Genomic DNA, 13,127 nt, shown 5'->3' with positions numbered 1-13,127 from the left:
ATGTAGTTAGACACATTACAACCTTCCACTCTTTAAACGTTTGTTCAGGTTTCTTCTGGTAAAAGGAGGATTTCATAACAGAAACACAATAAGCTTTCAGGTTATTTTTTTATTTTGCATTGATTGAGTTGTAAATGAATGGATGACATGGAATTAAGAGAAACATTTAAACATCCATTGAAGAATAATGCTTAATTAATGATCATTAAGCAGTTATTAACAGTTAGTTAATGCTCAATGAATGTGCCCTTATTGTAAAGTGTATCCAAACCGTTACATTTGTTTTTACTGAGGATTGAGAATTGGAATCATCAGAAGCAGTTTGTTTATATCAACGTATTGAAGAGACTGTGATGTCATCGTAGAGGAAGTGACATCACGTACAGCCTGAGGCCTCAGGGATTCCTGGCACAGACAAACGGTCTCTTTGCCACACACCTGAGATCATCCCACTGCCGCCCTGTAGAAAGAAAAGAACCACTCAAGATTTAAAAAAAAAACAAAAAAAAAAAAAAAACTGTGCATGACTTGTCTAAGGGCGCATTCACACTAGGTAAGTTGCCCTGTTCCGTGCTCCAGCATGATTGCACCCCCCTCCCCACTCTGGCCTGTGCTCACACTGCTCGTGGCCTGGGCACGATTGCTCCTTGCCTACGTCACCGATTAGGCCTACGATTTGGAGCGTAGTCTACACGACTGTTTGTGAATATTTTCATCTGGCAATTTGCATCGATTTCATTCCACTTCCACATTAGACCAACGACAATCCTTAAGCTATTGTTTGTCTATGTAGCCTACGTTGTGCGCATGGACATAATAGATCGAGGGGGACAGTCTCAAATAACATGCAAGGATGATCAGTCTATTAACAAACAGCGAGAAAGAAAATCAAGCACAATGTAAACGCTTTAGGAGCCCTTCAGCCTTAACAATCTTCTAAACAATGACCACGCTGTTAATGTACACGCTGTTCTAATGTGCAGCGCGCCGTTTATTATTAGTATAACGGCCCGTCATCAGACCATACGTAGATCGTTATTTTAAGTGTGTCTTTATAAAGTTTCAGGTAAAACGTATGTGTAGGCTACTGTTTCCTTATCACCGGACCGCCGAGTCTTGCTGTGTGTTGTTTTGGGTTCGTCTCCACCGCTGTGTGTAAAGGCAGCAGAACAGCCGACGTGAGTAAAAAGAAAAAAAAATCATCTGACGAACATGAGTAACCACTGCTTTATGCTACTCTCACCTTTTTATGTCTCTTCTTTTATTAGCCCACACACGTAGGGATGGGGATCGTTAATTTTTATTGATATCGTTACCAATTTGGAGCCTCCTTATCGATCCGAGTCTTTAGCGATACTTTTCTATTATTTTGTTGAAAGATAACTTTACAAACTATTTTATATTGCTGAATAAACACGTGTTTCTTGCCAAAAACAAAATTCTTATTTTTTGTGTTGCATTTGAACACACCATGATGACCTTTTATAGACCTTTGCCTTCATATTACCGAGCCGACCTGAACACATCACATTTGGCACCGTTGGCAACTTTTTTTAAGCTAATTGGCTATTATCCTGCCGATTTTAACATGGATTTGAAAATGGAATTACTATTTTTAACTGACGGGACTTTCTACACCGTCCGGTTGTGTGTTACCCACCGAGCCCATCTGCACAACGTCTGCAGCAGCAGCTGACTGTTTTTTTTTTTGGACTAGACGGATACTGAGTTGAAGGAGTTTTTTTTTTAACCCAAAGACAGTTGAAGGTAAGCCTACAAGTGTTTTATATGCCGTCTATGATGCGGACCAGCGATATGACATTGAAGGGATTAGATTTTTATATTAAACGACTGCTTGAGACCCGGGTTCGATTCCAGCCCGCGGTCGTTCTCTGCACGTCACTCCCCTCTCTGCCCCATTTCAACTTTGTCTCTACACTATCAATAAAGCATAAAAAAAAAAGACAAAAAAAAATATCTTAAAAAAATACTCTCAGGAAGTCAAGAAATAATATTCACCATTGTAGATAATCAATGCACAGTCTTGATTTCCACCCCAGTTGTCAGGCTGACCAGAAGACCAGTACAAGAAGTCAGTGCTGGAGCCATCAGTCCACCTCCACTGTCCCTTCTGGAAGAAATACTGAGTTACTAACACAATCATTCAGTTCCGTGATAACAGTACCATCAATAACAAAGGCATTGGATTACAATTTGGATATGGGCTTCCAGGTTTCCCATTTGAAAAAACACATTATTGGTTTCAATCAGTAAGTAAAAGCTGACTGTCTACTGAAATTACTATCATGCATGTGCTATTTCTGCAGTCCACCACATGGTGGCGCTGTTATTCAGCCCCAAAAGAACAAAGTTTGAGAGGCCACGCCCTTCAAGTCTATTTGATTTGAAATGTCTGTGTGCACTACAATAAAACCTCTGGGACCATATGCCATTGCTTAAACTGAAAAACAGTTCTACTTTTTCAAATTTCACTGAAATGCCAAAGTTGAATAAAATGAGGAGATATGATTCTGAGAGGACATTAATTTCTTAAGTCTACTAAAACATATCTCACCTCTTGTGCATCAGTTAACCCAATCCAGGTCTGTTCATCCGAGCCAAGGGTTTGCTTGATCAGATCCCTAATGATATTGTTCTCGCCTCGACTGTGTATGGAGACCAAATGCCCATCAAGAACTTTGCAGATGTTCTGAAGAGGGAGACAGAAACACAGATGGATTATAGTCTATTTGCCCATTGAGCCACATTGTGAACCCGGATATGCTGAGTACACCAACGTTTTATTTGCTTATTTTTTATAAACTACAAACCTCTGCATCGTCGAAGGTCGTTGGAGTGGAACGCACATGGATACAGCGAGATCCAAGTTCCTTCCAGCCACTAGGACAGGAAGCAACCTGCACACATAACAAAGGTGTCACTGTGGAGTTTGTGAAGCAGCTGATAAAGCATCAAACACAACCCTTCATTAAAGGCCTACTTCACCGGTTGGAATATGAAGGTGATGTGATGTCACAGAAAGAGAAATGTATGGTTAGACAGTGAGACCATAAAACACTCTTTCTGCCTTTTCTCAGGCTAGGATGATCCGATTTCAATTTTTTTTTGCACATTTATACTTCATAGGATCTCCGAGTTCAATACACCTTCATATTCCAACCGGTGAAGTAGGCCTTTAATGTTGTTATCATATTCAAACAGACGCAGGCAGGCTCACAGGTCTTCAGGTAGTTATGAGCAAACATGTTATACAGCTGTGTATTGCTTAAAGGGGATTTAAATGTCACTCACAGTTCCTGAAATCAGCAGTGCGCTGGTCAGACAGAGGAAGAAAGACAAGTGGGAACCTGATGCCATCTGTAGGAAAACACATTACAATTAACAAGTGACTCATGGTGAAACTTTGACTTGTATCTAGTAAAGCAGTTCATTGTTACCTTTGCTGTGGTGACGTCCGACAGGTGTGTGTGTCGGGAGAGGAAGATGCTTCTTTATATACTTTATTGCTCTGTCCTAGAATGCAGAGCCGACTGACCTGTTTAGAGTGTTAGGGAGAGAAAGTGTGACAGCCCTCTGGCACCTCCTGATTAACAGGCTTCAAGCAGGTGATCAGTGTAATGGCAAACACCTGTGCTGGCTGATCTCCTCTCTCTCTCTCTCTCTCTCCCTCTCTCTCTCTCTCTTTCTCTCTCTCTATCTCTCTCTCTCTCTCTCTATCTATCTCTCTCTCTCCCTCTCTCTCTCTCTATCTATCTCTCTCTCTCTCTCTCTATCTCTCTCTCTCCCTCTCTCTCTCTCTCTCTCTCTATCTATCTCTCTCTCTCTCGATTAAAACGATACACATAAGTCAATAACCATGAACTAATCTAATTTAAGAAAGCAGACATAGCGCAAGCAATAATAAGAACAGTTTAGAATCAAACCCACAGGCTATAGTACATGTGTATGTACTACTGTGTGTGTGTGTGTGTGTGTGTGTGTGTGTGTGTGTGTGTGTGTGTGTGTGTGTGTGCTACCAGAACAATATAACCTATTCAAAACCTTGTGGTATATTATAAGACACCATAGTTAACCTGCGTTTAGCTTGTTGACTTTAGCTTTAACATGGGGGACAAATAATCATCTGTCTTTTAATACACAGTGTCACATATGCATTATCCTCAAGCAAGAATTGTGTAGTGTTGTAACTTCCCTTCCCAAACAGGGACCCCCTCTTAAAGGTTATGAAGTGGGTTCAAATTTCAGTTTTTAATATTTTGTATCAAGCCCCTTTTGTCTTGATAAAATCAAAAATAATCGGGCAAAATGCCTTTACACACCATGAGCGAACTGTTTCACTTTTGGCTAATTAATGGCCGTGCTATTGCCAATGCTCAATTGCCTTTAGCATACATTAAATTAATAAAAAAGGGAATAGGAAGTGGATCTGTGTGTTTAAACACTAGCAGGGGAAACTGACATTACCTATACAAGCATAGACACACACACACACACACACACACACACACACACACACACACACACACACACACACACACACACACACACACACACCTAACCCTGTAGCAACTGAATTATGATTACATGCATATTTATATTTCAGGCTCAAACAGAGGAAGGAAAACAGTTCAGGGTCTTTGGTTCAGTCAAGGACGGTACAGTCATCAGTCCACCAGCAAAGGGTTCACACACACACACACACACACACACACACACACACACACACACACACACACACACACACACACACACACACACACACACACACACACAGGGCCGCCCATAAGGGGTAGAAAGTGTGAAAGCTTTCTAGGGCCCAGCCACTTGGGGGGCCCATGGTCTTTGGAAGCCAAGAACCTACCTAGATAACCTTTATTTTTAGATTTTTAGATATTTATGTCCATATCTATTCAGAGTTGGGTGTTTACATATTCAACTCTTCATTATTAAATGAAGAGTTGAATATTACTTCTGTAAAATAAAATCTGAAGTAATTTTTATTTATGGCTTTTGTTTTATCCTCCGCTTAAGGCCATTTAAAAAGCAGCAGAAAAGCAGGAATGTTCTAAATGTTTCAGATTGAGCACAGCAGAGTGTAACTGTTTCAAACATAATCCATCCTATAAACCCTTTGTGTGCCAAATGGTGACAAGATTGGGTTTTGATATTAAACAGTTTTGTCTGGATTATATTTCCTGAGTCGTTCCACATGTACCTGCTACTTGTGTCTGGGTGTGGTTGTGAAAAGTATTTGGACCCCATGAAAAAACAGGTTGGGTACCTTTTGTAGTTCTTCTACATTCTTATAAAGAGGACAGGCTAGTTACTCTGTCATTGTTCTGAGTCTACAAACTTTAAATTATCTCTCCCCATAAAGAACATTTTTGTGAAAAAGAATTTCCCTTTGGGGACTATAACTTCTAAAGGCGTTGACATAAGTCTTCAGGTTGACACGGCCAGCCAGGTCTGACCAGTTTTTCAGAAACCTGGCTAATCGACCAACCAGCCGGGTCCTACCACAATGAAGCTGACGAGCAGCATCATCCTGTTTTAACTATTGTAATCACCAAGGTCCTGCTTTCTGTATTGTTTATAAAAATAAATAATAAAAATAGACCTAAAAAGGCACAAAGAAGTTGGAAATAACTGAAGGGACAGATTTGAGTTCAAAGATTAAGAACTTTTTTTGTAATGATTTCAGTGCTTTTGCAGTGATGAGAGCAGAATGAACTAAGCCTAAATGTTGCAACCAAACATAGGCCAACTTTATAGTTTTGAGGGTAGGTTGGTTTGGTTATTCATGTAGAGAACCGCCTTTTTTTCATTTGTGTGTGAAGAATTTGTTGTTGATGTTGTTTTTTAAGTGTTATTTATTTCAACAATACCACCAAAAGATTTCAAATGATTTAATGTCATGTGCAGAAATACAAAAAAGTGCAATTTTTGGTGCAGTCAGAAACTAGTAGCATAGAAAACGTGCAAATTGTGAAAAAAACTTTTAGTTTGCTTTAGTGAATCCTAAAGAAGAGCAATGTCTCTGTGTGGACTGATTATTCTGTAGAGATCTGTTGATCTGTTAAATAATTGTAAAAAAAAATATATATTTCTTTTACAGGGAATCACTGGCAGCTGTGATTACCAGATAATTCCTGTAAAAAATACAGCAGCACAGTAGATAACTTAACCAACGAAATATGTAAATTGATTTACAGTGAATTAAATCACGGCTGAATCACATTTAAAAACGCTTTGTTTTGTTAATTTCGCATTACGGTGTTGTATATAAAAAGACTATTTCCTGTAGTTTTTACATGTAATAAATGGTCAATTTAACAGGGAAATATCATAAAAAAAACTAATTTAAACTGGTAGAACAACAGAAAACTTTGCATTTTAAATGGTGCTGTTCTGTATATTATACATAAAATCTATTTATAATATGCTGTATTTTTATTTTTAATTAGTTTTAATAATCAAGTTTTAATGTAAAATCTACTTATAAACCTGCAAAATGATAATACTCCTACAGCAAAACATGCAAAAAATAAATTTTGAGAAAAGACAAGAGAGGAAAATATCACTTATGGGGAATTTATTGAACAGCCATCGTCAATAAACAATTGGATACATTTTTTTTCTCCAACATAAACAAACAAATCTACATGTAATGGTTATATTAACTTTGACTAAATACAAGTTGAAATACTCCAGATGATTAGCCTTTTTAAATCTTGACATTTTTCTGTTACTTTTACAAAGTGCCAGGCGGACAACATTAACAACCCAATTCAATCAAAATGTTGTTTACATGCGTAGATGTAATCAACAGGTCAGATCTGTGGAGAGGCGAGCCCCCTTACAGTAAGAAGGCACGTTTGTTAAAGTATTTTTTTCCAAAACTACCGTATTTTCCGCACTATAAGCCGCACTGGACTATAAGCCGCAGGTGTTATAATGTTTAATTACCATATGTAAGAGTTCGTGCACAGAGGGGATTGTCGGGAAAGAGATGGCTGCTTGAGGAAGCTCCCATTTATTAACATTTCAACAAACAAGTTGCATATTTGCATAATGTATTCAAGTTTTATCATTTAGTGCAATAGTAGCTACTAGGGATGGGCACGAGTGTTTTCACTACTCGTGTGATCGCTTGCATTCCTCGAGGATCAATCTCGTTAAACTTTTTTCAATTTTTAGAACGCAACGCATCTGTCTGCAGAACTGCGGTTCACAGCAATAAAGCGCTCAATGCTTATGTCAAACAGTCACAGTTGCCATATGATATCAAGGATTTTTTTCCACAAGTTTAAAACACATTTTCCTCACTGAAAGTAATTAAATAGACAGGCCACAATTTAAACCGATCGAGTAGGTCTGCGTTGGTTGGCGGTGGGGAGAAAAAAAGAGAAAATAAGCATGGACTGTGTTTTGTAACAAAAAAAATAGCCTAAGTCACCATTTAAAATAAGAAGGGCAGCAAATAATATAAAATGATTGTCCTACAATTTAAATACATATAAATAACTCACCAAAGCAGATAGTTGTATATCCAACCGCGTAATGCTCCGTGAATAATTACCGCGACCAATTCCTCAGTAACGGAACGTTACACCGGTCGGTTTTTGAATCTTATCCCCATATTCCCAATTGAAGGCTTCTTAACTGCTGTTGGCTCGGAGCGAATGTGCCTGAAGTAAGCCTTGCTTCTTCTTTACTTTTCTTTCCAAGCGGAGAGCACCTTGCATGCTCACCTGGAGTCTACTCATTACTAACTGAGAGTAACAGGTGTCATCTCCGCTTTTTATAAACGTAACTTTATCATCTGCTTTGAAATAATTGGACAGTTATATTCATGAAAATGTTCTGGAGGAAGGAGAGACTGTGTTCAGCTCCGCGGTGCTGTGGAGAACACAGGCTGCGCTGCAAAGTGTCGAAGGTCTTTTAAGCCAAATAAGGGAATTTTATTTTGGTAGTTTTTACGTTTAAAAAAAAAAATGTATACCATATGATATGCAATTCTTTTTTAAGAAACCTTGAACCTGTAAAATGTTCTCATTTGACTGTATAAATAATCTACGTACTGTAACATACTGGAATGTGTGTCATTAAATGGATAAAAACAATGGAATGGAATGAATTACTAAAAATCATTTAACAAAACAAAAGCGTAGAAATAGCACCTTTTCTTTATTGTCTTGTCACATGTAACTTGTACCACAGCGTAATTATTAGAAAACAAGCCCTATATATAAATATATATATATATATATACAGCTCTGGAAAAAATTAAGAGACCAATCTGGATTTTTCTTCAATCTTTATCTCTACCTAACTTATTGAAAATGATCTTAATGACATAAAATGTATTTGAATTTTTCAGAAATGTTGTCAATAGTTTCTATTATAAAAACCAAAATGTTCATTCTACTCAAACATTTGCCTATAAATAGTAAAAACGAGAGACACTGAACATTTGGAGTGGTCTCTTCATTTTTTCCAGAGCTGTATAACATTTCTTCAATGCATAATGTTTAGCATCCGTGTAAATGGATAGTTGCAGTACATAAGTTAAAGGGGGCAAATCATACAATATATTAAAGAAAGCAATACAGACAAACAGATATGGAATTTCTGTTAAAATACAACATATTCATATCAATGTATTCAGTCTATTACAAGTTACCACTGTGTACCATCTAAATTCAGCATGATTAGTAAGCATATTGAATTATTTTTTAGAAAACAAACAGTGCACATACGTTTTGTTGAAGTTAAACCAGGCTATACTTTGGTTAAAATGTGTTAAAACTATAAGAAAGCTTACTGGCAATAACATGTATTTTGTGAATCAATCATCACTGAAACTGATTCATATAGTCATTTACTTATGTTGCATAATACTCTGCAGTAGCACACACACACACACACGCACACACACACACACACACACACGCATACACCTATACACACACACACACACACACACACACTGTATAAAGTATAAGATGCCTTCAACAGATGTGCGCCACTTTGAGCCTTGAGGTAGTGATATACAGAGACCAAAACACAAGTGCAATACATCAAGTCCCTCGGTTCGCCTTCAAATGTGCACAGGGCCGCACATTCAAGCCAAGATCCACACACACACACACACACAGAAACACTCACACACACACACACACACACAGATAGAAACACTCACACACACACACATAGAAACAAACACTCACACACACACACACACACACACACACACACACAGAAACACTCACTCACACACACACACACACACAGATAGAAACACTCACACACACACACACACACCCACACACACAGAAACACTCACACACACACACACACACACACACACACACACACACACACACACACACACACACACACACACACACACACAGATAGAAACACTCACACACACACACACACACACACACACACACACACACACACACACACACAGAAACACTCACACACACACACACACACACACACACACACACACACACAGATAGAAACACTCACACACACACACACACACACACACTCACACACACACACACACACACACAGAAACACACACACACACACACACACACACACAGATAGAAACTCACACACACACACACACACACACACACACACACACACACACACACACACAGACAGATAGAAACACTCACACACAGATAGAAACACACACACACACACACACACACACACACACACACGGATAGAAACTCACACACACACACACACACACACACACACACACACACACACACACACACACACAGATAGAAACACTCACACACACACGGATAGAAACACTCACACACACACACACACACACACACACACACACACACACACACACAGATAGAAACACTCACACACACACACACACACAGATAGAAACACTCACACACACACACACACACACACACACACACACACACACACACACACACACACACACACACACACACACACACACACACACACACACACACACACAGCAATTTACGATGCATCGTCTTTGCTTTGTGCATTTTTGTAGCCTTTTTTCGTCCCATTTCTCATTTCTTTTCCATCATGCGTGCGATGCCTGTGAGGGAACAAACACATCATTCATTAATACATTTCTAAGTTCAAAGTTTCTAATGTATCCTAATCGTTTTACACTATCATGAGGGCATTTTAGTTCTTAGTGCTTCTGTATTATCTCTGTAGCCAAGCACATTTTACACAATAATAAAAAACTAAATACCCAGGGGTTGTTTAACATCACTTAAAGGCCTACTTCACCGGTTTGAATATGAAGGTGTATTGAATTCTGAGATCCTATGTAGTATAAATGTGCAAAAAAAATTCTTTCTGCCTTTTCTCAGGCTAGGATGAACCGATTTCAATTTTTTCAACCTTCATATTCAAACCGGTGAAGTAGGCCTTTAATTCATAAGTAGTATTTCCAGAGTCCGAACAGACTCTCCCAACCAACTGGAGGAAGAAATATTCAGTCGTCTTCATGATGAAAACCATTTTTAAATTTAGAGGTTAAACTTTCAGGAACGCCATCTCACGTTCCTTGGTGATCAAAGTCATTAAAGCTGCAGTGTGTAGAATTTTGGGTTTTATTTCCTAGCAGATTTTGTAGAAAGTAATTATAATATCCATAAGTACATTTAATTTAGTGCATAAAAGCTGATTTTTTTTTTTGAATTATTATTTTTTCCCTTAGAAAGGGTCTCATATATGTCCATATTTCTGCATATTTTGGACCAAGGCCTAGTGCCGCCATCTTGAAAGTGTCATAGTTGGAATGTCATCAGGTGCATTGTTTAAAATTTAGAATTGTTCTTGTCCTTGAAGGCCACTGTAGCTTCTGTTATTATTCGAAAGGGGTGGGGTTACCCAGGGAGTGTTGCATTCTAGAACTTTTTAGAACTTTCTTGATGATGTCATATTACACACTGCACCTTTAAGAAAAACTATATAAAAATATCATTCTTTGCACTGATGGTCTCGTTTGCTGTTACATGTAATTTATGATCATCAGAGGAACAATGATATTGTTTCAGACATATTAAAAGTTCCTGCCAGCACCTTTGAACATCTAAGAAGCTGCATTTGTGAGCGCTTTAGAGGAAGTACAGCCTTTAACCATGGATTTTTTTGTACTGCTTTCTACTTTCTCCTCTGAGCTACATGTACTGTGTATTAAGTGTGACCCCAGTCCTGACCTTGTTAGCGCAGGTTCGGCCCTTGAAGCCTTTCCGACAGTGGCAGTAGTCAGGCAGGACACACCTTCCCCCGTTCACACACCGCTGCTTACACACCGCTGACCAGGGAACAAACATAAACACAATCAAACAAATATAGTCTGATAAAATACATTTGTCTTTTCATCCTGACAACAGAATAGAAGCTTTATTTGTCATTGGGTTAAATTCAGTGTATTTACACAATGACCTTAAAGGAGCTGTAAAGCCCCTATCTCACTGGGCTGCGACTGTTTGCGACAAGTTGGAGACTTCATTCGCAAACGAGTCTCTAAACTGTCTCCAAACATTCGCGGAGGTCTCAATTTCCTCGCATGAGTCGCAGAGCCGCGCAGTCCTGTCGCATGAATTTTGAACATGTTCAAAAAAAGTGCGACAAATCTGTCTCAAAATAGTCTCAGAGTGGTCGCATGTGTCTCAAACGCATCGCAAACCCTTCTCAATTTAGTCTCCGCGAGTCAGAAAGTGCGAGCAATGTGAGACAACTTTGCGAGGGGTTGGCGACATATGAAACTAAATTGCGACTGATTTGAGACAAAAATGAGACTGTCGTGAGACGTTCGCGAGACATAAATGCGACCTCCTGGCAAGTGTTGGGCAGGACATTCGCACACGTGTCGTGAGGAACCAACTCAGTGAGACTGCAAGTGAAAATTGTCGCTAATTTGCACATTTTGTCGCAATTTTGTGTCTCCAACTTGTCGCACACTGTCGCAGCCCAGTGAGATAGGGGCTTTAGCGGAATGGTTCTTTTAGCTAACTTCCTGTCAGTTACTGCAGTTAGCAGTCCCCTCGCTCGTCCCTACGTCACCACATTAATGCACTGCGGTCTTCAAGCAGAAAGTTATCTAGCATCATCTCAGATCCATAAGTGTGATGAAACATGATAAAAACCATCAAAACAGACATTGGGAAGGATTTTTACCTGTTCCGCCATTGTAGGCACATACACATTCACCCATCTGTTGCTCTGGCGTGCACCGGCAGTGAGACATGCCCGTTTGTAGCGTTCTCTCTTCTGATTGGATATCAATTTCGGGATCCCCAAAAAGTTTATTTGCCGATTACATGCAGAGTAGCTGACTGAGAGATCGGCTTAATAAACACTTATATTAACATGAATAAATAGCTTACTTCACCTTTAAGATGCCGATCTTGTTCAGTGCTTTTTAAAAGAATAAATAAACAAGACTAAAAGTACAACATATCCTGACAAATATGATCCTGACAACGATTGAACCATTGTTCCGCGCTGTCTATCCGGACTTCAGTCTGTATGTTGCTGCATTGTTTGATCATGAAAGAACTCACGTGTCTGACACTGCATTCCTTCCCAGCCGGTGGAACAGTGGCAGGTGTTCGGTCCCAAACATTCGCCGCCATTTTTACACTTTTGCAAACAGACAGCTGCAGGGAGAACAGAGAGGGAGGCATGAACACAGTCTGTGTGTCTGTCTATCTGTGTGTCTGTCTATCTGTGTGTCTGTCTGTATGTCTGTGTGTCTGTCTGTCTGTCTGTCTGTCTGTCTGTGTGTGTGTGTGTGTGTGTGTGTGTGTGTGTGTGTGTGTGTGTGTGTCTCTGTCTGTCTGTCTGTAATGGCTATTTCTGACATTTAATATGAAGCCATGGCAAATAAAAGCTAACCTAAGCATTATAATAAGAAATCATACCATTTGCGTATATGTAAAACACAAGAGAGAAGAGACTCACGTATGTTACACCTCTTCCCTCTCCATCCGGACGCACAGGAGCAGGTGTTGGGTCCCACACACTTCCCTTTGTTCATGCACATCGGCTCACACACACCT

The 13,127-nt window shown here is 39.3% G+C and overlaps 1 protein-coding gene across 1 annotated transcript in view; it reads right to left on the bottom strand.

Annotated features, from left to right (window-relative positions):
- Positions 1-376: 376 nt before the first annotated feature.
- vwde (von Willebrand factor D and EGF domains) overlaps positions 377-13,127 on the bottom strand; it is a gene marked incomplete at both ends in the record, with an annotated part of 49,081 nt that continues 36,330 nt past the window's right edge. The window contains 7 exons of the mRNA XM_080039664.1: positions 377-460; positions 2,576-2,710; positions 2,832-2,918; positions 3,313-3,378; positions 11,280-11,377; positions 12,630-12,725; positions 13,030-13,125. Of these exons, the coding sequence (XP_079895790.1) occupies positions 377-460; positions 2,576-2,710; positions 2,832-2,918; positions 3,313-3,378; positions 11,280-11,377; positions 12,630-12,725; positions 13,030-13,125 (662 nt within the window). The remainder of the gene's footprint in view (positions 461-2,575; positions 2,711-2,831; positions 2,919-3,312; positions 3,379-11,279; positions 11,378-12,629; positions 12,726-13,029; positions 13,126-13,127) is intronic.

This window comes from Ammodytes marinus, assembly GCF_949987685.1.
Source record: "Ammodytes marinus genome assembly, chromosome: 13".
Lineage (NCBI taxonomy): Eukaryota > Metazoa > Chordata > Actinopteri > Uranoscopiformes > Ammodytidae > Ammodytes > Ammodytes marinus.
Note: the sequence above shows the minus strand (reverse complement) of the source record. Positions and strands in the feature narration are given on the sequence as shown.